Consider the following 22,224-nt stretch of genomic DNA (forward strand, 5'->3'; position numbering starts at 1 on the left):
CGAATAAGCCGCACGGTTTGACACCTCATTCATGGGTCTACGACAAACGTTGGTTAATTGCCCCCTGCTGGGGCAATTAACCGCCCACCCCTTAGAAAAGTCATAGCACCCCATTCCCGAATAAGCCGCACAGTTTGACACCTCATTCATGGGTCTACGACAAACGGTGGTTAATTGCCTCCTGCTGGGGCAATTAACCGCCCACCCCCTAGAAAAGTCATAGCACCCCATTCCCGAATAAGCCGCACAGTTTGACACCTCATTCATGGGTATATGACAAACGGTGGTTAATTGCCCCCTGCTGGGGCAATTAACCTCCCACCCCTCAGAAAAGTCATAGCACCCCATTCCCAAATAAGCCGCACAGTTTGACACCTCATTCATGGGTCTACGAGAAACGGTGCGGGACTCAGTCAAAGTTGGTCTCAATGTTAAGTCTATGGGCGGATAATTGCCCCCTGCTGGGGCAATTAACCGCCCACCCCTCAGAAAAGCATAGCACCCCATTCCCGAATAAGCTGCACGTTTGACACCTCATTCATGGGTCTACGACAAACGTGGTTAATTGCCCCCTGCTGGGGCAATTAACCGCCCACCCCTCAGAAAAGCATAGCACCCCATTCCCGAATAAGCCGCACAGTTTGACACCTCATTCATGGATCTACGACAAACGGTGGTTAATTGCCCCCTGCTGGGGCAATTAACTGCCCACCCCTCACAAAAGTCATTGCACCCTATCCCGAAATAAGCCGCACGGTTTGACACCTCATTCATGGGTCTACGACAAACGGTGGTTTATGCTCCCTGCTGGGGCAATTAACTGCCCACCCCTCAGAAAAGGCATAGCACCCCATTCCCGAATAAGCCGCACAGTTGACACCTTATTCATGGATCTACGACAAACGGTGGTTAATTGCCCCCTGGCTGGGGCAATTAACTGCCCACCCCTCAGGAAAAGTCATAGCACCCTATTCCCGAATAAGCCGCACAGTTTTACACCTCATTCATGGGTCTACGACAAACGGTGGTTAATTGCCCCCTGCTGGGGCAATTAACCGCCCACCCCTCACAAAAGTCATAGCACCCTATTCCCGAATAAGCCGCACGGTTTGACACCTCATTCATGGGTCTACGACAAACAGTGGTTAATTGCCCCCTGCTGGGGCAATTAACCGCCCACCCCTCAGAAAAGGCATAGCACCCCATTCCCGAATAAGCCGCACGGTTTGACACCTCATTCATGGGTCTACGAAAAACTGTGCGGGACTCAGTCAAAGTTGGTCTCAATGTTAAGTCTATGGGCGGATAATTGCCCCCTGGTGGGGCAATTAACCGCCCACCCCTCAGAAAAGTCATAGCAAACCACTCCCGAATAAGCCGCACGGTTTGACACCTCATTCATGGGTCTACGACAAACGGTGCGGGACTCGGTCAAAGTTGGTCTCAATGTTAAGTCTATGGGCGGATAATTGCCCCCTGCTGGGGCAATTAACCGCCCACCCCTCAGGAAAGTCATAGCACCCCATTCCCGAATAAGCCGCACGGTTTGACACCTCATTCATGGGTCCACCACAAATGGTGCGGGACTCAGTCAAAGTTGGTCTCAATGTTAAGTCTATGGGTGGATAATTGCCCCCTGCTGGGGCAATTAACTGCCCACCCCTCAGAAAAGTCATAGCACCCCATTCTCGAATTAGCCGCACAGTTTAACACCTCATTCATGGGTCTACGACAAACTAGTTATTTGCCAAAATCCCCATCATAAGTCAATGGGGCAAATTTGGGGACCTCTCTTGCCCCGGGGGTAAAACTTCATTTCCCCCCAGAGAATGTTGATAAATGGAGGATTCATTCCCCCCTACTATAACAGCCCCCCTAGTTATATAGGGCTTGGGGCAAGCAGCAGGCTCTAACCCTGAGTGTTTCAGTCAGTCGGTTAGGATACACCAACCGCCAATATGCAAAAGACAAGATTACGAAGAAACATGTTACAAGTGGGAGGAGGAAGGATAGCGAAGTGGTAGAGCGCACGCCCTTACATCGCCGGGTGTGGAGTTCGATTCCTGCCCCGTTGGCTTTGGAGTTCGATTCCTACCCCGTAAGGTTTGGAGTTCGAGTCCCGTCCTGGCAGCTGAGCTTCCTTGGGTCTCAAAGCTGATGCCTTAGGTAGGGCATGTATCAGAAATGGTATCAGCATTGAGCCCCATTGATAGAGGCAGACGCACCAAGGGAATTGAACTATGAAGGACCATTGATGGCCACAGGCGCGTCCTGGCCTCCTCCTTTTTGTATTTTCAAAGGCAGCACATGATTTATGATGCCAGCTATTAACCCTTTTACTGCCAGCTGTTTTGGTCAAAGCGGAACTTGTATTGCCAGACAGTTTTTGAACATTTTGCACTGTTTCACTTTAGGGGCCTTTCCTCGGGGGGACTTTTAGTTTACCCAGGAATACAATATATAGTTTTTTTCAGAACAACCTAAGCTTTCAAAATATGGTAGAATTTTTGTGTAATTCCAATTCTGTAACAAGATATAGGCTTCTAAATGTCTAAAAATGCAAAAAAAATCTAATTTTCCATAATATAAACACATACTAGAAACAAAAATTATTTTATGCACGAATATACAACTGATTTGGAAAGTCCCATGTCTCCTGAACGTGCCAATACCAAATATATATAGTTTTATGGAGATTTCCAGTACATTACCAAATTTCCAAAGCACTGCTCCAGAAAGCGGCATACCTTAGATTTCAAGGACAAAATTTCCACTAACAGAAGGTTTATCCCAGAAAATTGTACATTTTTGGAAAGAACAGATTCTGGGGAATACAGAATAGGCAGAACTGTCTGTCTGCTCCAAACTATCAAGTCGCAATGCTTTCCTAAAGTTATTGGTTTTTATCAAAATTTGTGATTTTTTTAAAAAATTGCTTCAAAACTTCCAGTCTATAGTATCTTATCTCCTACAGGTCATAAAGTAACCAATTAAAATACCCTAAATATGAACGCCAGGGGTCCACTGAACAGTTTGATGCCCAATATGTATAGGTTTAGCTAAGTATGTGGCATGTAGGGGCCCCAATGGGAACATACCCCCATATGATGTATCATTTCAGCTCCTGCAAAATCAACACATTTACATCCTTTATGTGGGATAATGCTACAAAAAAAGTACGCTCACCCCAGAAAGCCATATATTTTTGGAAAGTACACATCCCCCCGAATCTATAATGGGTAAACATTTCTTTTTGCTCCAAAGTACCAAGCTGTAAAGCTTTCCTAAGTTTGCAGATTTATATGACATTTAGAAAATCGCATAAAAATGTTGCAATTTGCCGCATTTATCTCTCACAATTTCTTGATAAAGATCAGATAAAGGCAAATCACCCCAAATAGGAACACCAGAGGCCTACTGAACAGTTTGATGCCCAATATGCATAGATATACCAAAGTCTGCGGTATGTACTGACCCCGAAATGAAAATAGCGCATAAGGATTTCTCGCCTGCCAGCTCAGCTTTTGCACACAGAGCCCCCTGACAGCGTATTATGTGCCGAAACTTCCCCTAACTATACACAGACCCCCACAAAACCATATATTTTTGGAAAGTACACATTCTGACAAATCCAACAAGGGTAAAGAGTCCTTTCTACACCAAAGTACCAATCTGCAAAGCTTTCCTAAAGTTATTGGTTTTTATGACATTTCAGAAAATCGCCTAAAAATGTTGCAATTTGCCGCATTTATCTCACACAATTTCTTGCATACAAAGGCAAGTCACCCCAAATAGGAACAACAGAGGCCTACTGAACAGTTTGATGCCCAATATGCATAGATATACCAAAGTCTGCGGTGTGTACTGACCCCAAAATGAAAATAGCGCATAAGGATTTCTCGCCTGCCAACTCAGCTTTTGCACACAGAGCCCCCTGACAGCGTATTATGTGCAGTAACCCCCCCCCCCTAACTATACAGAGAGCCCCAGGAAACCATATATTTTTGGAAAGTACACATTCTGATGAATTCAAAATAGGCAAAGTTATTTTTGTACACCAAAGTTACACCTGGCAAAGCTACGCTAAAAACAGATTAGGAACACTTATACAGGGATAAAATGCGATAAAACCACAAAAATTGTGCAAATCAGTGAAACAACAAAATAAGTCACATGACAGTGTAATTAGTGGTCAGAATATCTGATCCAATAGTCACGCTGTCAAAATAAACAGTTTTTGGGTAAAAGAAACTAAAAACAAAGTGGCAAAACAAAACAAAAAAAACCCAAAGTGTTTGTGTATACATGTGTGTACATGTGTAAAAGTTTTGTTATAGTGTGTAAGTGTGTATATGAGTGTAAATAAGTGTATAAAAGTTCGAAAAATTAAAAAAAAAAACGGCTAAAATGTGTGCTGTAAGTGTGTGTAAATGTATGTAAGTGTGTATAAATGCATGTAAGTGTGTGTGTAAGTGTGTAAATGAAAAAAAAAAGTTCTTACCTGTCCTGAAGACCAGATCGCCTCCTCTTCAGTGGGCCGGCCGGCAGGGGGGAAGGAGGAAGCAGGAAGCAGCAGATGCGATCGCGTCTGCTGCTTCCTGGAGGGTCCTGCAAGCGAACGTCTTGCAGGACCCTCATGACAGCCCCCCTGGCACGTTGCCCAGGGGGGCTGTCATGGATAGAAGTGCTGCCGCTGCAGAGAGCTGCGCTTAAATGCCAACGACGTATGGGACACGTCGTTGGCATTTAAGCCCTTTTACTGCCACGACGTATGCCATACGTCGTTGGCAGTAAAAGAGTTAAAACACTAGTGCACTTGGTGTGTCTGATGCTGCCTTTCCAACCATGGAAAATGGGGGTGTTTTGTAATGTGGGTGTGGTCAGAGGGGTGTGGTCAAAAAATATCGCATCACTTAGCGCGGCATATACTTTTGGCCCTCTTTTTAATTTTTAAATGTTGGGAGGTATGGTGTGGTGCAGTGTTGGGTGTCAGTGTTGCCTACAGGGCATAAGAAACTCACTGGGTTCAGTACAGATAGGTTGTCCCAAGTTGTGGAAAGATATATTTCTTAACTATTGATAATGTCTGCTTTATTTATCATTTATACTTGTCCAAAGCTGCTATCACTGCCTGTGGCCCTAACCTTAAAGGGAAACGAAAGTCAAAGTCACTTGGGGGTGCCAAAATGTTAGGCACCCCCAAGTGACTTTAACCGCTTACCTCGTACCCCGGGCTGGTGCCCCTGTTAGGAGAAAACAGCACCAGCCCGGGGCACCTGGAGCGCAGCACTTCCGTCTTCCTCGCTTCCTTTTCCTGAGTGCCAGCGGTGGGCGCATGCGCAGTAGAGTGAAAAGCCGACTTTAACATTTAAAGTTCGGCTTTTCACTCTACTGCGCATGCGCGCGCAGCGAATCAGGAAAAGGAAGCGCCGGCAGCTACCCCGGGCTGGTGCTGTTCCTTCCTCACAGGGGCACCAGCCCGGGGTAAAAGGTAGGCGGTCAAAGTCACTTGGGGGTGCCTAACATTTTGGCACCCCCAAGTGACTTTGACTTTATTTTTCCTTTAATAAATATAAATGAAAAACATGGCTGTAATAATCTCTTATGTATTAAAAGGGATATTGAAGGCATTCTGTGATAAAGGTACAAAGCTGCAGGCCTCGTATATTATAAGGGATAATGTACCCCCTACTGTAAATGATAAGAATATTAGCAATCACTGAGGGGCTCTGTGACCATATAAAGGCACAAGGCTGCAGGCAGAGTTATACAGGATCTCTGAGTATCACTCATGTATGATAAGGGATAATGTACCCCTACTGTAAATGATAAGGATATTAGAAGTCACTGAGGGGTTTTGTGCCCATATAAAGGTACAAGGCTGCAGGCTGAGTTATACAGGGAACTCTGAGTATCACTCATGTATGATAAGGGATAATGTACCCCCTACTGTAAATGATAAGGATATTAGATGTCACTGAGGGGTTTTGTGCCCATATAAAGGTACAAGGCTGCAGGCTGAGTTATATAGGGAACTCTGAGCATCACTCATGTATTATAAGGGATAATGTACCCCTACTGTAAATGATAAGGATTTTAGAAGTCACTGAGGGGTTCTGTGCCCATATAAAGCACAAGGCTGCAGGCTGAGTTATACAAATGGCCCTCTCTCAAAACCATCCTAACCACAAAAAAAAAACAGTACAAAATACAGGTACTATTTTATTATTACAGAGAAAAGGGAATCATTTAACCATGAAATAAACCCAATAGGGCTGTTCTGCCCCAATAAGGGGTAATTATATCTTAGTTGGGATCAAGTACAGGTACTGTTTTATTATTACAGAGAAAAGGGAATCATTTAACCATGAAATAAACCCAACAGGGCTGTTCTGCCCCAATAAGGGGTAATTATATCTTAGTTGGGATCAAGTACAGGTACTGTTTTATTATTACAGAGAAAAGGGAACTTATTTATTGTCTGGGCCCATTCTTTGCAGGGATCTGGGAACTCTAATAGTTAAATGATTGAGGAAAACAAAATTGCATAATGTGAAAACAGTTGTATTTTATATATCTTGTTAATTCTTATGAGCACTTGGTTCTGTCGCAGAAAGATAGAATAGCTACTTTTTTAAGACCAAAGAGGAATTAATACAAGAAACCCCCATTTTTATTGATATCAACAGTTTATTTATGTAAATGGTTAACAAAAAATTTACAGTAAATACAAAGTAAACATTATACATTCTTTCTGTCATCTCTTTACAAAAATAGAAATGACCACTCCTTTCCTTAAAAAAAGGGGGGATCAGGTACTGAGGCAGGCAGCACACCAAAAGCTAACAGCACAGCTCAGAGGTGCCATATCATACCTCCCAACATTTGAAAAGCAGAAGGAGGGACAAGAATATCAGGCCACACCCCCTTTATGGCCACACCCCCAAAACAGGCCCATTTTACAAAACATCACCTGAAAAGCATAACATACACAAAGTGTACCAGAAGACAGACACGGTGGCCCCAATCATTTTATGACATATTGTGGCCCTAAGGATTTCATTACACACTGTGGCACATGTATATCATGACAGACTCAGTGTAGCACAATCATCCAATGCTACATATTGACCCTCAGCATCTCTAATACCCATTTCTAAACAATTCAAAACTCAGAAAATCACCAGAGCTGTATGAAGTCCCATCAGTACAAAGGACATACCGACATTGGTAGCCAGGGGCCCCTAAAACATTGGTTGTCAGTGGCCCCCCTAAGACATTGGTAGCCAGGGCCCTCCTAAGACATTGGTAGCCAGGGCCCCCTTAAAACATTGGTAGCCAGGTGTTACATTTTGTATTTTAAATGATCCTGGACCATCAATGTAAATGGTTTTATATTACCAGTGATATCATCTATGCAATTCTTAAATGGCTTGATATGAAATGTCATCCAAAATAGTAAAAAGATAAAAACATTCTGATACTCTGAAATCAGACAAGACTAAAAGAAAATATAGAAGTGAATAATAGAAAACAAAAGTTAATAAAAATTATTTCTGTTGTGCTTCATAAATACTTAGAACTTCAAAAAGAATTGTAAAACACATTGGAGAGAATATATCCACTAGAATACATACAAACAAGATAACTGGTCTGAAGAGATAATACTACTCATAGCAGCTTACACAGAAATTATAAATCCATATTGGTGGCAAAACAAACTCACTGGGTTCATTTAATGTTGAATGTCAAATGATTTTTAGCAGACTAAAATATATATATATTTCCAACCTTACGTTACAGTCCCCATCGGGACCTTTCTAAAGGCAGCCCCATCACTTATTTATACCCACAATAAGCAAGTACACAGGAAGTGACATCAAAGTGAAGTGCCAAAGCATACCTCCCAACATTTGAAAAATGGAAAGATGGACAAAAAGAAATGGCGCGTGTAGTGTGGAGAACATTTTCTTGACCACGTCTATTGTGTGACCACACCCCCTAAATACCACTCCCATTTTACTAAATTTGGCAGGTTAGTTAATGTTTGAACACATTTGTGGGGGTTTTGGGGTCATTTTATGTGTTATTACACTTTTTCTAATGAAGGTGAAATTGCACTTTAAGCTGCAAGCCTCAGTTTCCCCAAGAGACCTGTTTAGCTTATTAGTTACAATTGTATCTCAGTGCAGGTGAAGCTTGTTAACTTTCTGGGCTCTCTGCCAAAAGTTCATTATTTAATAAAGTCTGAGAAACAATGTATCTAAGTGCAGGTGAATCTTGTTAAGATTTCTGGGCTCTCTGCCAAAAGCTATTTTTAATTAAGTTTGTATGGTTTTTAGAGTTCAGTGCAGGAGATCAAAGGGAAATGAGGGACTTTTCAGTAAGATTGGAAGGTTGAACTGTCAAAAGAGGGACTGTCCTGTGAAAATCAGGACAGTTGGGAGGCATGCCATAGGATGACTCCTGCAGAAAAGCAAACAGCTAATGCCGCAAAGTGACTGTTGCAAAAAAAGTTTAATAATAATAATTGATAATCCCTAAAATTGAGTAATCAGATATAAAGTGATCAATATAACCTTCAAAATACATACCATACAAACCATTAAGCCTAGGATAACATCATAACATAGTATAATAGTATATTGTGTATAAAATTGTGCTAGCAATTATCAGTTACAAAAAATTAATATATATGAAAAATATGAATCATTAAAAACAACAATCAATAATATCCTTGTCTACATAAACGTGCTGCGCAGGATAATTAATGCAAAGTCATTTTTATGCTAACTTAACTGCTTGTGCCCCCAAATATTACTAAGGACCTAACAATTCTATACCCTATGCAAGAAGAAGAATTACATATTCTTCGTATTCTATTAAAGCCTCTAGGAGCTACGCATTCCTGCTCATACGTCCAAAATGCTTCCCTTTGGAGCAAAATATGGTCACCACCTCTTGGCAAATCTGAAACACAGACAATACGTTTAGATGATATAGTCATAGTGCTAATATTTATTGATGGTGCTATACTGCAGGGATGCTGCCCTCTCTCACTTGGCACAAAATAATCTGCATGTTTTTCTTTCATATTTTCCAGTGGAATTGAGAAGGGAGTTGCGGCAATTCGTATCCAAAGAACATGGAGGTGTTACAATAACAGAAAGCTTTTTAAACTTCTGAAACATACAGCCCGTGCTGCAGTAAGTATAGTTCCTGCTATCTAGTGAAATTAATGTGCCATTTCCATACTATACTTACCCTCCTACAGCAACAGTCCCTTAGTAGCAGTGGTGTCAAGCCAGGCGAGTCCGACGAGATTGCCACCCACAAGCACCTCACACTAGGCTGGAAGCTTAACCTGAGAGTGAGACAGGAAGCGCAGCAGTGGAGAGAGGCTGGAAGGCCAAATAGCGAGGTACCGAGGAGTAAGCGAAGGCCTGTCAAAACAGGTCCGGGTCAAGGCAGGCAGCAAGGTTCACAAGCGGGAAGATCAGGCAGAAGGTCAAATAACGGAAGTTTCAACAAGAAGTAAACGCTGGGCACACTAGAAGCGATAACCGAACACTGTGGATTATTTGCAAAGTCTTTTTAAAGCCCTAGCGAGCGCCATGACGTCAGCCGCGGCGTCATTGCGTGTCAGAACGCAAGCGCCGTGCATGCGCACGTGCGCTGGAACGCAAATGCCGCATGCGTTCCACCTGCACTCGCCGCGCGCCTGGATGGAGACTCGGCGGCGGTGAGTGCCTTTACAAGTGGGCTATTATCCCACTGCTACTATAGGCACCACCTCTCCCTACTATACCTGCTATCCCACAGCCCCTGTCCCTTCCCAGAGGCTATTATCCCCACTGCTACTATAGGCACCATCTCTCCCTACTATACCTGCTATCCCACAGCCACAGTCCTTTCCCAAAGGCTATTATCCCACTGCTACTATAGGCACCATCTCTCCCTACTATACCTGCTATCCCACAGCCACTGTCCCTTCCCAAAGGCTATTATCCCACTGCTACTATAGGCACCATCTCTCCCTACTATACCTGCTATCCCAAAGCCACAGTCCCTTCCCAAAGGCTATTATCCCACTGCTACTATAGGCACCACCTCTCCCTACTATACCTGCTATCCCACAGCCACAGTCCCTTCCCAGGGGCTATTATCCCACTGCTACTATAGGCACCATCTCTCCCTACTATACCTGCTATCCCACAGTCCCTTCCCAGAGGCTATTATCCCCACTGCTACTATAGGCACCATCTCTCCCTACTATAACTGATATCCCACAGTCCCTTCCCATTTTTTTACCCATTGCTACTTTACTGCTGCTCTGACAGGACTGAAAATATGTGGCACATCATTGAATCTACTAGTTTACTGAACCTAGTTTAGCTACTACTCATCTAGTAATTTGCAGGTCCCAAAGTGGTCACCTATTCACACATGCTTGACCCTTGCAAGACCGCTTTGGTTTCTTGAAGCTGCTCTTAGTAGCAAATTCCAGCATCCACCATGAACACCATGGGGCAGATTTATCAAAATGTGAGTTTAGAGCTTAATACATAAAACTCACCCACATTCTATTCATTTCTATGGGATTTTTAGAAGCTTATTTTTTAATTGGTGAGTTCTAACTTTCACCCATTGATAAATCCAATTCTAAAAATCCCTTAGGAATGAATAGAATGTGGGTGAGTTTTATGTATTAAGCTCTAAACTCACATTTTGATAAATCTGCCCCTATATGTGTAAGGGCTGTATTGAGCTAGAGGTTTCTTTTGATTTGTATTATCTATACCCATTGTATGTTTTTATCATTGGGGCATACACATTATGATGGGTGGAGGTAATGTGTCATCATTTATAACATTCCGTACTGTTCATTATGTTCATTATGCATTTAAGATGAAATGATAAATGATGTTGAAGATAAATTTGTATTGTTTCCTAAAGGAAACAAGCGCATCATACGGTATTTTGAGGAAAATCAGTCCTTTGGAAGCAGAACTATTAAGGGATCCTGGCATGCAGTGTAAAGTTCGATTCAGGTAATGGATGTGCAAATGGAAGCAATCCTCATGGCATCTCTTACATTAAGGTGACTTGATTAGTTGAAAATTCGGGATAGCTCTAATAAATGCATGTTGCAGGGCTGCAGATGCATTGATTGCCTTTAATTTATACTGCAATCAGTGCAGCCCTTCTAGTTGTATTTTCTAGACATACTGTATCTCTGTATTTTCAACTGATCTGGTAACCTTACCTTACATGCCACTTTGAAACTATTATCAGTATCTTTAATATAAAGTGACATGTGGATTTTTCCTTCTAGAAGCGGATCTGGCAGAGGGGAGGGGGGGGAGGGAATGAAACACATGTGCAGTATGAAGCAAGGAGGGAAAGGAAGGGATAATACCTTTTTAGAGATGGCTGCCTGTTCTAGAAAATGTGAAGTAAGTGTGACTGAGTAAATATTTGATTAGGTGAGCCAAAAGTGTGGCGTTTTTACTAAACAATAGGAGGACTATTGGGCAGTATGCTTTTTACATTTTGACTTGCATTCTCCTTTAAGGTCTTCAACTTATATTTGACTACAGTTTCTAAGAAACTATTGGGGCAGTCCATGTTTTACCTAGTTTATGTTGCAAAACTTTCTTTTAAAACAAATTAAGATCCTATTCTGCCTAAATGAATAGCTGTTACATGGAGGTGGACAATATTGGGGTTAATCAGCCCAGGTGAAGAATGATGGTAAATTGTACAATTTAGCCATATAAATGGCTAAATAGCCTTCCCACTGAATTCATAATGACAGAATCTCAGTAAAAGAAAGAGTGACTGGAGCTGTCTCTGCGTGGTACATGTAGTCCCGTCAGCCTACAAGGACAAAACTGACTTAACATGCTACTTTAAGGCACCTCAGTTCATTCATTGTAGTGCAGTTCACAGCTCTATAGCAAGGAAGTACACATACAGCAGGAAGTATGTTTGGATGGAATGGTCCCATTTTGACTCCATCTATAACTATGACCACAGGGGTGCCCATTGAAACAGGGAACACATGATTTTGAGTGAACCATAACTTTGCATGTGTCAAGGGTCACCTGTGGTTTCATGCTGGGGATGTGGTCATTCCTGCATCTTCAGAAATCTGGCCTAGCAGGTAGCCTAGCTTTGGGATAGGGAGAAACTGAAGTTTTGCCCCAGGCTCTACAAATATGTGTCTTTGTCGTACCTTAAATGAAATGCCTTGTTTTCAATTACAGATTTGCTGGTCATGAGTTTCCACCTTTCATTGTCTTTAAGATTTTCCACCGCTCAGGTGCCTTTGGGAACCGATACATATGTGGGAAGAGAATACTTCATCCTTCCAGTGAGGTGCTTCATGCTTTCTGTCATATAAATTACAATGACTGATGTATCCCTTCATTTGATCCCTTTCAATAACTATACTTTTTTTTTACTCATTAACAAGCCTATAGGCTAATGTTAGCTCTTTCCAGTTTTATGCTGTGGATCGAGGTTTCATTAGGATCTTAATGATATCAGCTACATTAGCTTTAGTGTAAAGGAACAGTCCAGTGTAAAAATGAAACTAGGGAAAATAAAGAGACTGTGCAAAATAAAAAATGTTTTCAATATTTTAGTTAGCCAAAAATGTGAGCTTTAAAGGCTGGAGTGGACAGATGTCTAACATAATGGTCTGAACATTACTTTACAGCTCTCTAAGCTTTTAACAATCAGTAACCAATCAGTGACTTGAGGGGGGTGGGGTGGCATATGAGACATAACAGTTCAGTTAGTTTGCTTTTGAATCTGACTTGCATGCTCATAAACTATCTAAACAGTTATGTCCTGTGTGGCTCCCCCCTAAAGTCACTGACTAACTAAGACAGTGATCCCCAACCAGTGGCTTATGAGCAACATGTTGCTCTCCAACCCCTTGGATGTTTCTATCAGCGGCCTCAAAGCAGGTGCTTATTTTTGAATTTCTGGTTTGGAGACAAGCCTTGATTGCATAAAAACAGAGTGTAATTGACAAACAGAGCCTTCTGTAGGCTTCCAGTCAACATAGGGGCTCTCAAATAGCCAATTATAGCTCTCATTGGCACCTCCAGGAACTTTTTATGCTTGTGTTGCTCCCCAACACTTTTTCCATTTGAATGCGGCTCAGGTATAAAAGGTTGGGGATCCCTGAACTAAGAGGTTAGAGAGCTGAAAGCAAGAAGTAGTGATCTGGCTATTCTATTAGACATCTGCTCGCTCCAGCCTTTATAGATTACATTTTTGCCTAACTAACTATATCAGAGGTATTTTTTATTTTGTGCAGTCTATCCAATTTACCCAGTTTTATTTGTACACTGAACTGAAGGGACAGTATATACCTGTTTTTAACATAAGCTGAATGAATAGGGGCTTCTATTTGCCTATTGTTGTATTATCTTTGTTATTTTATTTTTTTGGCATTAAACAATTGTTAAAATGTTAGTTTGAAATGACCTATTATTAGCATTTTGGGAAATTGTGTAAAACATATAGGGAAATTAAAAAATTATTTCAGTTTTCCTCTGATGCTGTAATTACCTGTCTGTCTCTCTCAGGCTGCAGCTGATGCCTGCAAGTTGATGGGTCACAGAGCATATTATGATCAAATGATCTATGATGAACTGGAGTACCAGAAGCATAAAATCACAGATATAGTGGATGTGGCTACTGTTAAAGACTATGTTAAAGTAAGGAAAATGACCATTATTGTATAATATAAAAAAAATGCTGCTGGAACGTGACCAGATATTGGATATGGTATTTTGGTATGGTATGATTTAAACCCACAGATTGCATTGATCAGTTCCTATTAATAATGAGCTAAAAAGTGGCTTTCATTAAAAGGGGGATGTAGATGAGTTCCCAGTATCAGAGAATGCTCCCTAAAGGTGCCCATACATGTTAAGATTTTGAAAAGATCTTTTTGTTATGGTAGGACCAAGCTTATCCTGAAACGATTGTTTAAAAGTACAATTTGTCCATCAATAAAAATGACCATTGTCTACTTGAAGCTGGGAAAACTGTGGGTAGCTCTCTGCTTGGCCCTGAAAACAGTTGGACAATGGATAAATTCCATTGTTAATTACGAAAATATTCAAACCTGCCCGATTGATTTTCTGACCGATGTTGGATGAAAAATCGCTGGATGTACAATCGTTCAGTGCCCACTAAACTTGTGATCATTTGATGGATTTGTCGGATCACATTAAAATTGGTTGTTAGGGAGAGAAAATTGTTAATGTGTATGGCCTCCTTAAAGCTCAATTACAGTATGGCAATAGCTGCTGGATACTATATCAGAACTGCCACTTCTTAAGCAATGCCCCATACTTATCGCAGTAATTAGATAGTAAGGCCTAAACCAGCCATAACAACTAACCAGCTTAGTCCCAGTGATGTTATGTACTCTGCTTGTAGAGAATGGTGCAATTTATTTGTCCTATCCAAGTCCTATCCAAAGTAAAACTATGCATGCAAAAAGGGCATAGGTCAACGTTAGAAGAAGTACAAGAGGTGGGCAAAACAGTGGGGGTGGGTGTGATCAAAACTTTTAGTCAGTAAACATGGGAATATGCACAGTGTTGGGATATTGGTTCTCTCAAGGATGATTAACGTATGCCTTTATCCAGTATACCAAACAAAAATCTGGATGAGTGTAAGCACCAGGAACAGAGCTGCTGTATAAGTTCCGAAACTATGTCTCGAAAGGAGAGAGAGACTCCTCGTTTTAGAGAGATGCAAGAAATGGTGGGAAAAGAGACCGGGGGCGATATAATTCAATGTAGAAAGTAGAAATTCTGCATGTTCTGCACCCCTACCACCAAACTGCAAGAATGGATTTGAACAATTATTATTATTAATAACATTCATTTCTAAAGCGCCAACATATTCCGCAGCGCTGTAAAATAAGTGGGTTTCATACAATGGACATACAGAGTAACATATAAAGTAATCAATAACTGATACAAGAGGTGAAGAGAGCCCGGCCCAAAAGAGCTTACAATCTTCAAAACAATGCACTATTATAGCTAATACCAGTTATCCAGGCTGCACATGTTTCCAGGTAACAGATATTTCTGTAATTTGGATCTCCATACCTTAATTCTCCTAAAAAAAATTGAAATGTTATTTAAATGCAATAGGATTATTCTGCTAGCAATTAGGATTAATTATATCTTAGTTGAGATCAAGTACAAGGTTCTGTTTTATTATTACAAAGAAAGGAAATTATGTTTAAAATGATTTAATTAATATAGAATCTATGGGAGATGGCTTTCCTGTAACTTAGAACTTTCTGCATTACGGGTTTTCGATTAACAGATCCGATACCTGTATTTCTGGAGAGACAAATGGTCATCCCTATCCCCCCTCTGCAGCACACCATTATTCAGCCCTCCAAACATGATTGAGTGGGTGTAAGGCAAAGTGTTCCTTATTTTTAAAATTGCTTAATACCAACAAATGCCATTCCTACATGATAGTGCAGTGCCACCCAGACTGCATATCTTGGGGATGGAATTCAGAATGTTTTCAGAATACTGTGTTTTTCAGGCTTATAAACCCCAGACAATAAAGCAATGTAAAAAAACTATCATTTAAAATAATTTTAAAGCATTTCTTTAAAAATGAGATATTATAACAATGAATATAAAATTGTGATTGTTTTCCCAACCAATAACCTTTGAATTAAATATATTGAAGGCATAGGGGTACCCTGATTTATACAGCTTCATCTGTCATGTTCAGAGCTGTAGATTAACAAGAGCTGTAGGACACATATCGGAGTCAATGCCATTTAACCCATCTTTCTCACACTCACACTGTAGTACAAAAGTCACCTTGATGAGACCCCAGCATATCTTGGAGGCCGTGACAACTGCTGGAGAAGACTGTCTCTGAAAAATATGCCCAGGACAACAATTATGTACGATATAGTGGAATATGCTGAGTCTGGGGCCCTGTCAGAGAGACTGAAAGGAGAAATGCAATTACTTTTGCAGGTGCCTCGTACTGAAGATCTGCAAGTGAGGCAGCTCAGCGCTATCACACAGTCCAGGTTAGTACATCTTCTTTTCTCTGTGAAATCTTTGTTAATAGTGAACATCAAGCAAACATTATTAAGTTGGGGAAATTGATTAATGGGCCATCTGCTTGATCCAGCCTTTAAAGTTGCTAAACAAGTGCACACTGTACTTCATGTTTGGCAGACTTGTCATGTAAAAATGTCCATACATGTTGACAACCAGTTGTGAGGCCAAATCTGGCAAATTGTCTGACAGTATTTTCAAACTGCCTGAAAAGTTTTTAGTAATTTTCTCTAATTTTCTGCCAAATATCAGTAAGGCAAGCCCTCTCAAAGGTTATATGCACAGACCAATAAGCTGGCAACTTGGGAGCTTTTTTGACCTATTTATATTGGTGACTCACTTTATGGGCAATGGCACAGTGTGATTTTGGGTACCTTGCTTTGTTTTTAAGTACCAACACACAGCACGTCTCTTTTAGCTGATTCACACAGAGGGCACCTGGGTGCCTTGTCTCCTGGGCTTCTGGCAGAGAAAGCACCTGAAATTGCACTGTGTGCCCTTAAAGAGATTGACTGGTCTAAATAAACATCTCTTAGATTGTTTGCTATATTGATTCTGAGGTCTTTCACATGACAAGTTGCACTTTTCTATCTATTAAACACAAGAGAGAAATTTCCGGAGTTGTCTGGATGCTAGGGTCCTAGCAACCAGGCAGTGATTTGAAAGAGAGACAGGAATATGAATAGAGAAGGGCCTGAATAGAAAGGTAAGTAATAAAAAGTAACACTAACAATAAAATTATAGGCTCACAAATCAATAGTTTTTATTATTGCTGGGGTGACCCCTATTTAAAAGCTGGAAAGACTCAAAAGAAGAAGGCAAATAATTTAAAAACTATAACAAAATAAAAAAATGAAGATCAATTGAAAAGTTGCTAAGAATAGGACATTCAATAACATACGAAAATTTAACCTAAAGGTGAACCACCACTTTAAAGATGAGGACAACAGAATTCAACATGTTTTTCAACAACAGAAGGCAACACGTTTTTGTAGATTAGGGCCAGCATGGTGTATGACGTGAGCGTGATGTCTGCCCCTTATTCCTTAGGTGCAAGCACGCATTACATGCTGCTTCTTGAGGAACCTGTGAGCTACTGGTGGTGGTAGCTCCAGGGTTACCCTGTGTCAGTAGGCGTAGCAGAATCCAATTTGGATGGAAGGCTGAGCAGCACCTAGTGCAATTATACAGATGCAAAGAGCAGATTTTGACACAAGTACCTTTAAAGGAACAGTAACACCAAAAAATGAATGTTTTTTTAAATTAAATGAAATATAATGTACTGTTGCCCTGCACTGGTAAAAGTTGTGTGTTTGCTACAGTAATACTACTATAGTTTAAATTAAAAAAAACTGCTGTATAACCATGGGAGCAGCCATTACATTTGGAAAATAGGAGAAAGGGCACAGGTTACATAGCAGATAACAGATAAGCTCTGTAGACTATAATGGGTTCTTATCTGTTATCTGATAAAAACCTGTGCCTTTTCTCCTTTGAATGGCTTATAGTGTGCATAGAGGCTATTCAATAGCCAATCACAGCCCTTATTTGGCACCTCCATGAACTTTTATGATGCTTGTGTTGCTCTCTAAGTCTTTTTACACTTGACTGTGGCTCATGAATAAGAAAGGTTAGGGATCCTTGCTTTAATGTAAAGGTTTTAAAGCACAACTCACTGTGGGGAAAAGTGCTGGAGTGCAGCTGATCTTGTGGATGTGAATGAGCCCTCAAGTGTTGTGGTGCAGTCATTGCTTATGTATATGATGGCCATCAGTTGATATAAATACTTGTTTCTTAAAGGAGAATGCAAGTCAAAATGTAAAAAGCATACTGCCCAATAGTCCTCCTATTGTTTAGTAAAAACGCCACACTTTTGGCTCACCTAATCAAATATTTACTCAGTCACACTTACTTCACATTTTCTAGAACAGGCAGCCATCTCTAAAAAGGTATTCTCCCTTCCTTTCCCTCCTTGCTTCATACTGCACATGTGTTTCATTCCCTCCCCCACTCCCCTCTGCCAGATCCGCTTCTGATTGGCTGGTGGGCATGTGTAGCTCAGAACAGGAGACAGGATCAAGTTACACACATGCTCAGAGAATAGGAAGGCTGCCGCTGGCACCTACAGGAAGGGGAGAGAGATTTCAGTGATGTCACTGTAGGCTTCACACTGCTGTAGGCTGCCAGCACCATATCACAGAGAAGCAAGCAGGGATCTGGGAATTTAGATATGCAGTAAGTACTTAAAAAGAATGCCTTTAGACTTACTTTTAATTTATATAACCTTTCATTGTCCTTTAAGGCCACTTTGTTGACAGTGTACCAGTGCATCAAAGCCTGCCAGTTGTGAGGCAGTGGCCACAGTGACCTTGGGTACCTCTGCATGTGTATAGGAAGCACTTTACACCCCTACTAATAATAGGTTCCCTGGTCTTGCAGTGCTGTTACTTTAGCATGCTGTCGTTGGCTCTTTTTCCCTCCAAGATTTCCTCCAGTGTGAGCTTTTTACTTGTTGCTCACTTGTTTAAAATGTCCCAATGATTTATATTTTAGATCACACATGTCAAACACAAGGCCCGCGGGCCAAATCCGGCCCGCCAGGCCTTGCAATGTGGCGGTGACATAGGAGGCTTGTGATCTCGCCGGCCGTACTTGCTATCTATTACGCATGCGCATAGATAACAAGTCACGCGAGATTCAGGAGGCGTGACCTATAGTCCGGCATCCGATGTGCAGTACCGCCGCTCCCTATACGCAGAGTACGCACTCTGCGTAGGGCACCAACTCCCAGGGGGGCACCCAGCACCGCCGCTCCCTACGCAGAGTGCGCACTCTGCGCAAAAACATACCAAGTCTTCGCCAGCACCAGTCAGCACCAGCGGCTCCTTCTCTCTTATGCCGCGGCAACAGGCCCTTTTATAAGGTTGCACCCGTGCGTATGACGTCACACGTCAGCGACGAGGCGCAACCTTATAGTAGTGCCTGTTGCCGCGGCATAAGAGAGAAGGAGCCGCCGACATCACTGGTCTGTTGGGGGTACTTTCTGTGGGGGCTCTGTGTGTGCGGGCTGGCTACTGTCTATGGGGGGTACTGTGTATGATGAGGCAATTGGGGGTACTTATTTTTGGGGGCACTGTTTATGGGGGCAATTGGGGGTACTTTGTATGGGGGCACTGTGTGTGGGGGCTACTGTCTATGGGGGGTACTGTGTATGAGGCAATTGGGGGCACTGTGTGTGGGGGCTACTATCTATGGGGGGTACTGTGTATGAGGCAATTGGGGGCACTTTGTGTGGGGGCTACTGTCTATGGGGGGTACAGTGTATGATGAGGCAATTGGGGATACTTATTTTTGGGGGCACTGTTTATGGGGGCAATTGGGGGTACTTTGTATGGGGGCACTGTGTGTGGGGGCTACTGTCTATGGGGGGTACTGTGAGGCAATTGGGGGCACTTTGTGTGGGGGCTACTGTCTATGGGGGGTACTGTGTATGAGGCAATTGGGGGCACTTTGTGTGGGGGCTACTGTCTATGGGGGGTACTGTGTATGAGGCAATTGGGGGCACTTTGTGTGGGGGCTACTGTCTATGGGGGGTACTGTTGTCAGTTTATGACTGTTCAGTAAACCATTCAGCCCGCGATTTAGGCTGGATTTTAGATTTTGGCCCCTTCTCTGATTGAGTTCGACACCCCTGTTTTAGATTTTAAAGACTGAGTAAATGCCTGGCCAAAGTTGTGCTTGGGTACTAAGAAACCAACACACAGAAGATATGGGGCACTGGAGGTCAGGGAATGTAACTTAAGATGCATAGGGTGGTACAGTAACCATATAACTAAAAACACATAAAATAAATAAATCTTAAGCTTTGACTTATTTCAAATAAATATGTCTAAGTGTATTACAGTGCATTGGTCTTTAAAGTAAGTATATTCTGTGGTAATTTTCCCCAGATCTCCTGGCCCTCCACCATCACCAGTGTCCTCTGCCAACAAAACACCTCAGCGTCCCCCATTGTTGTGGCACTCGGCGCGGCGTTCACAGAAGGCTCGTCTAAAGGCAGTCAAAATGAAGAGACTGTATAGCATTAGAAATGAAACAAAGGTAGGTGTAAGAAAAAACACACTGCAAGCAGAAGTGAGAGATTCAGCTAACTATATTTAACTGTATTTCTACATGGACTGGTAATTTGTTGTCCCAGCTTCTCCTCTGCTCTTCAGAACCAGGATGTTTTATATTTTGTAACAGGGACTTATAAAATGGGTTTCAATTTTTGATGCAACAACAAACAAAAACCATATTTCTTAATTCAAAGAATAGGTACTCTTCATTGAGCTCATGTTGAAAAAAGTTGTATGTTGCCCTTTTAAATGATATTCAGCTAGTTCTTTAGCTGTTACTGAATTCCAACTTCCAGTATTTATCTAACAAAAAGAGACTTAAACTAACTCTTCAACATGATGCCATTGTTAGCACAGTATTTATGTCATATTCGCTAATTGCAGTGCTTTGTTATCTAAAGGAACTCATGGATGACACTACAGAAGAGAACAGGCTGGAGTTCTCAGAAAGAACAAATGCTGGGGAAAAGGTGCACATTTCAGATGAAGACTGGGATGAAGAGGCAGAGAAACTTTATAGATGGAGCCAAGGGCTGTCTCTGGATGAGAGTACAATACCATCCCCTTTACTCCATTAAACTAATTTTAACTGTACAACCAGCAAAAACAGTTATTTGGGTGTTTTCCTGTAGAGCAGATTGCTTTCATGTGCTGCCCTGTCAGACTGTATGAGATGCAGTCATCTTACTTCACTCAGGACATCAAGGGTTGATTAAGATTAAAGGAAAACTATACCCTCAGAATCAATTCTCAGCCAACAGATTGAGAATCTTTCAAAAGTGGAATATATATATATATCAGTAAATATTGCCATATTGTGATGGTTTGTGTGCTCCCTCAGAGATCACCTGACAGGAAATAATACAACTCTAACTAAAACAGGAGGAATAAACAATTGAGCTCTTTCCATTAATTGGCTAACATAAGTAAGTGTGCCCTTGGTTTGCCCTTAATACTAAAAATGGCAATTTTTTACTTAGAAGCAGCCAATAGCACATACTAGATGAATCAGGGTTTTACACATGAGCTGTTTTATGAAATAGAGATTTATTTAGATTTTATAGTTTTATGATATAGAGATTTATTTAGATTTTATAGTTTTATGATATAGAGATTTATTTAGATTTTATAGTTTTATGATATAGAGATTTTTTTACAAAATTATTTTTATCGTTTTCCTTCAATAGTTGATGCTTAACATCTCTTTAAAAAAAAAAAAAACACAGGTGGTTAAAAATTTACAGAATACCACATTGGTATTTATTCTTACTTGTTTGCACTGACTTTTAGGATGAGCCTTATGAGTCTGAAGGGGATATTCTGGGATACCAGGAGTTGTAGTGCAACAGCATTTGGAGAGTCATAGATTGCCCATTCCTGCCCTAGTTATGCACCGTAATTATACCATGTAGTGAGCTGTCCCTACTGTGATCAGGCAGTTTCTACATGTCCAAGTCAAAGCATTAAACATCCAGTCATGGACATAAGAGAGGCAAAAACTGCTGTCTTCACTGCACTGTACTCTGATTTGCTTTGGTGTTGCATTAAAGCAATGATTACTTAGAATATGGCTAGATAGATAGATAGATAGATAGATAGATAGATAGATAGATAGATAGATAGATAGATAGATATGCCAGAAGGAGGACCGCGCACCACAAGTCTTGAACAATATCTGGGTGGCAGTAAAGTTAAGTAACATATACACAGTACCAATGACAGCACTCAACAGGAATTTGCACTAAAGGATAAATGAACAAAATTATAGGTTTATTATTACCAGTGTTTCAGTTCCACACAGAAACTTTCCCTCATTGTTGCCATTATAGTGCCACTCTGCCATGAGTTGCGACTTTGGTCATGGGTTGCTAGGCAACGTGACCTGGTGCTTTGACGCAGATACACCTCTGCTATTACCCTTTTACTCAACCTACAACTCTATACTCACAGGGGAATATTTATTAAAGAGT

The 22,224-nt window shown here is 41.4% G+C and overlaps 1 protein-coding gene across 1 annotated transcript in view; it reads left to right on the plus strand.

The window, feature by feature from the left end:
- Positions 1 to 21,001, plus strand: part of cxorf58 (chromosome X open reading frame 58) — a gene marked incomplete at its 5' end in the record, with an annotated part of 33,964 nt that extends 12,963 nt beyond the window's left edge. The window contains 7 exons of the mRNA XM_031896201.1: positions 9,104 to 9,206; positions 10,957 to 11,051; positions 12,270 to 12,381; positions 13,605 to 13,736; positions 15,876 to 16,105; positions 20,087 to 20,237; positions 20,656 to 21,001. Coding sequence (XP_031752061.1) covers positions 9,104 to 9,206; positions 10,957 to 11,051; positions 12,270 to 12,381; positions 13,605 to 13,736; positions 15,876 to 16,105; positions 20,087 to 20,237; positions 20,656 to 20,832 — 1,000 coding nt within the window. The remainder of the gene's footprint in view (positions 1 to 9,103; positions 9,207 to 10,956; positions 11,052 to 12,269; positions 12,382 to 13,604; positions 13,737 to 15,875; positions 16,106 to 20,086; positions 20,238 to 20,655) is intronic.
- Positions 21,002 to 22,224: the final 1,223 nt, after the last annotated feature.

The sequence above is a fragment of the Xenopus tropicalis genome, chromosome 2 (genome assembly GCF_000004195.4).
Source record: "Xenopus tropicalis strain Nigerian chromosome 2, UCB_Xtro_10.0, whole genome shotgun sequence".
NCBI lineage: Eukaryota > Metazoa > Chordata > Amphibia > Anura > Pipidae > Xenopus > Xenopus tropicalis.